Below are 4,602 nucleotides of genomic sequence, written 5' to 3'. Positions count from 1 at the left end.
GGGGACCCGCTGGAGGGGGGGAGGAGGATGCTCCCCGAGCCGGCAGCGCAGGGCTTAGGGATGCTGTTCCCAGGGATGCCTGGGGATGCTGAGATGGGTCCCCAGCACGGGGCTGTGTCTGGTGGGTGGAACACTTGCAGACATGAGCAAGGGAAACTGCAGGTTGTTTGTCACCTCTTCTCCCTTGCCTCCGAGGGTTAGTTGGATAATAGCTGCGGGAAGCCCGCGGGAAGCCCATGGGACGCTTTTTTGGCTGGTTTTTCCCCCAGCCCCGCCACTTCTCATCATCGCTCCTTAGTGAATCCAGACCCAATCACCTCCTCCTCCGGTCGGCACGCTCAGCCGAGTGTGAAGGAGCTGGCAGCTCCCGGGATGCGTCTGGAGGGGATGGAACTGCCGGGGGTTTCCCCAGAGGTGAGGGCTTGCTTAGGAAAACAAATCGTGTGCATTGTCTATCACGTTTCCCATCTGCTTTGGGGATCGACTCCTTGGTTGTGATTTGCAACCTCCCCACTTTGCCTTCATCCCTCTCACTCAGGTGATCCCAGATGTCACAGGCAAGCTCTCCTTGAGGAAAAGTCCTTTCCAGGCCCAAATGCTCCTCTGGGCACAGGCAGCAGCCCCTGCCAGGCTCCATGGGGTAACCAGTGCCCTGCATGGGACCGGGGGGACATCTCAAACCCTGCTGCCTTCTCTCTGTCGTCTTTCAGGGACGTGTCATTAGTTTCAATAACCATGGGATGTCTGGAGTCCCTGTTACACTAATTATCGCTGCTCCTCGATTAGACAAGCTTAATTAGCCAGTGTTCACACACGGAGGCTGATGTTGCCATACTGCTGTCCGAGCGCTGCCGACCTTTCCCATGCTGGTGTGTCCCTGCGTTGGCTGCTCCTGCCATGCCCCTGCTGTGTCCTGGCTGTGGGTCAGGACCATGCTGGCAGAGGCCACGGCAATCCGGTCCCCCCATGTTGTGGGGACCCCTTTTCCATCCCCACCTGCCCTTGGTCCAGCCCAGCACAGTCCTGGCAGCTCGGGTGCAGGGAGCTGCTTTGGAGGAGCGATGATTGCTGGTCAAGGGGATAAAGTCCTGGCATTGCCGGCAGCAGAGAGCCCAGTGGTCTCCCTTGGGTGCTAAACCAAGGAAACAGTGGATTTCCAGCCCCATTTCCAAGCCAGCTTTGAGGATTCCCCTGGGAGAAGCAGGGTTACCCCCCTGCGCTGTCACTGCTCCGTACCAAGGTAAATCCTTGATGCCAGAGTCGCTGTTCTCTGGGTGAGGGAATGGAGCCATGGAGCAGCCCAGTAGACCATGGGTCCAGGGAACGGATCCATGGCCGCTCCAGTGGGCAGCTCGGAGGTGGCTTTAGATGCCCATGAAGCTGCAGGACCTCCTCGTGGCTGGGCAGCTCAGCGTTGAAGGAGGCTGAGAAGGAGAGAAAGGGAAAATCCCTCCTGCTCCAGGGCACCAGTTGGCTGCTGGCTGCTTCCATGGGAGTTCCGATGGGGATGGCTTTGCAGTGGTACCCACTGCCCCCCAAGGACCTCACTGGCTCCATCCCTATGAAAGGTGCCAACAAGTGCCCTTCCCTGACCGCGGACACCCAGGATGTCTCCTGTGGGGTCTATATAGGGAAGGACCCTCACTTTGGCCCCATTCCCACTCTCCCATCTTATACACCAGTTCTGATGCTGCTATTTCATGGTAAATCCAGAGGCTCCAGAGGGTGCGGGTCACTGCAGTCCTGTGCCATCAAGTGGCATCTCCCCATCCCCATGGGCTGACCTCCCAGCTGAGCTTTTCCCCCTCAATGGTTGAATCCCATTGATCTTCTCCCCTCCTGCTCCTCGCAGGGCCGTGCCTGTGACCACTATGGCATCTACCACACCAGCCCCACGCTGGGCAGCCTGGCCAAGCCGGTGGTGCTGTGGACCCAGCAGGATGTGTGCAAATGGCTGAAGAAGCACTGCCCACACAACTATCTTATCTACGTGGAGGCCTTCTCCCACCACGCCATCACAGGTACATTCACAGCCAGGTACTAATCGCCATCAGCATGTGGGAAATAGCTGTTGGGAAGTTCATAGTCCGGGAGACAGATGTATCCCCCATTTCTGTCCCTTATCCCCATGGAGATGCAGCCAGGGGAGAGCTGCCCTATGGTATCAGACACGGGGACATCCCCCTTTAGTGGGCAGGACGCATCTGCCACCGTGGTGAGCTCTGGGGTAGGATGGAGGATGTTTAAAATGAGCATAAATTGCTCGAGAGAGATGGTGGTTTATAAGATGGGGAAGAATCTCCTCTTATATTTAATAATAATATTTTTATAGTTCTTTATATACTGAACTTTTTTATGGAAGAGGACAGATCCCTGCCCAGCTGAAATCCAAGCTGCAAATGTCTTCATCTTGGTCTGAATCCAACTCCTAGCCAAATCCGAGGAGGAGGCTTACCCCTAGGACCTGCTCCCTCCCCTTTCCCCCTGGGTACAGTGGCTTTGACTCCTATATATGAGCATCATCCTGGTACAACACGCATGTGGCCGGGCAGAGCTCCGCCAGAGCCAGGAGAAAACAGCAGGGAAGGGAGCACTGGAGCTGCCCGGGAGGGATGCGGAGCCCTAATGCAAGGGCTCAGGCAGCCCTCGCATGGGAAACAAAGGCAGCATTAGCAAAACTAGGCTGAGAACCGAGGACAAAACCTCTAATAGCCCCCGGAGTGGCCGGGGACGGTGGTGGCAACACTAATGTGTTCTGATGGGTACCCACATTCCCCCTGGATGCCCAGACCGTGCACTCGGAAAAGCATCTCCTGATGCAAGAGGTGGAGGGGAGAAATGGAAAGCTCCTGCCTGTGGGGATGTGTTATGTAGTTGGTGGGGCACGGACCTGTCCTGGGGCCGGGCACCTCGAGCTCTCCAAAACCAGGGCCACTTGCTGGGCTTCTCCATCCCGGGTGGTGAAGGAGCGTTTCAGGGTCACTTCCCTTTCCCTGCTCCTTATCCCCACATGAAGACGGGCTCCCATTGCACGGGTGTCCTGGCAATGCGAGGCTGGTGCTGAGCGGTGCCCGTTGGCAGGTCGGGCGCTGCTGCGGCTGAATGGGGAGAAGCTGCAGCGCATGGGCATCGCTCCCGAGGCGCAGCGCCAGGAGGTCCTGCAGCAGGTCCTGCAGCTCCAAGTGCGTGAGGAGGTCCGGAACCTGCAGCTGCTCAGCCAAGGTAGGGACAACGCGAGGACAAGAGGCTGCCAAGCCCAATGTTGGGGTGGTTGTGCCCATCCTGCTGCCATTGGGACAAGCAGAGAGGCAGAGGCACCAACCCCCATGGCACTGGTGCAGATGAAGCAGTTGGGGTGCAAGGAGAGGGGTTGTGGTGCACGAGGATGGGCTATAATGTGTGGAGACAGGCTGTGGTGCACAGGAGGGGTTGTGGTGCACAGGGCTGAGCTGTGGCGCATGGAGCAGGTTGTGATGGCACAAGTCATGGTGCACAGGTCATGGCACGCTGGTTGTGGTGCACAGGGCTGGGCTACAGTGCATGGGGACAGGCTGTGGTGCACTGGGATGAGCTGTGGTGCTCTGGTTGTGGTGCACAGGGGCAGGGTGCGGTGCACAGGTTACAGTGCACAGGAACGGGCTGGGGTGCACAACCAGACACCCGCTAGTGGTGCTTTGCACGGCAGGGTTGGGATCCTCCATGGCCGGCAGCGGGTGCGCTGGACCGTGCCGCCCCACAGGCTGTTTATTCCTTCCTCTCCCGCCTTGTTCCAGCTTCTTTTGGGAATGTCTCCTAGCTGCTCCGTCTGTTTGGCAGATTGCACCAACACTGTGACCCGGGCGCCGCTGGGATGGGCTGTGCAGCGCCGGCACCAGACCTGAGCCATGTGCCTGGAATACCAAGAGGCAGCTTCCCACCCGCTCTGGGCCTTCTCCTCCTTCTTCTTTCTCTTTCTTTGGTACACACGTGTTTCGGCGCAGAGATGGAAGGTTTCCTCCAGCAGGATCTTGGCTGGAGCAGAATCAGCCAAACTGCCGTTGGGACAAACTTTTGCCCACCTGAGGCAGAAGGATCACATGGAAAGAGATGGGAAAAAGGAGACGACAACAGGCAAGGCTCAGCATCATGGACAACCCGAGTGCGGATGTTCCCAGCGTGGCTCAGAGCCATACACAGGACTGTGAAGCATTATGCACATATCCCAGCACCCGGTGGCTCGTGTCCATACCTCGGAGCTTATTTAGGGAGCTTTAGTTTTCTTTTCTGGGCTGCCTTCCAGCATCCTAGGAGGTAACTTATCAGTAGCAGATGAGATGACAGGACCAGCCACCAGCTCCCCCTGGGCAGTTGGAAACGGACCTGAGTCATCGGAGCTGGAAAATCCAGGAGCAAAGGCAGGATGGACGCCAGGAGCTCATCCTTCATCTGGCCTCATGTGTGGGCAGATGGGGGGTGAAAATGCAGGGACTGGGTTTTTGGGGGTGAGGTTGGGCATTCCAGGGTGCCAGGTCCCTCTGGTGTCCAGTCGTGCTCCATCCCGCACCCTCTGTGCTCCCAGCAGCTCTCTGCAGAGCTCTGCTCCTCCAGGCATTTGCAGTGTTC

At 57.9% G+C, this 4,602-nt stretch overlaps 1 protein-coding gene across 1 annotated transcript; it reads left to right on the top strand.

Annotated features, from left to right (window-relative positions):
• Positions 1 to 1,852: 1,852 nt before the first annotated feature.
• LOC104407736 (sterile alpha motif domain-containing protein 10-like) lies at positions 1,853 to 3,881 on the top strand (the record flags this gene model as incomplete). Its single annotated transcript, XM_010017103.1, has 3 exons — positions 1,853 to 2,021; positions 3,082 to 3,222; positions 3,817 to 3,881. Coding segments are annotated over 3 exons (375 nt in total), but the record flags the coding sequence as incomplete, so codon positions are not given.
• Between the last annotated feature and the right edge of the window lie 721 nt (positions 3,882 to 4,602).

This window comes from Nestor notabilis, unplaced genomic scaffold, assembly GCF_000696875.1.
Source record: "Nestor notabilis isolate BGI_N333 unplaced genomic scaffold, ASM69687v1 scaffold26190, whole genome shotgun sequence".
Taxonomy (NCBI): Eukaryota; Metazoa; Chordata; class Aves; order Psittaciformes; family Psittacidae; genus Nestor; species Nestor notabilis.
The sequence above is the reverse complement of the archived record's forward strand: the minus strand, read 5'-3'. Positions and strand labels throughout refer to the sequence as shown.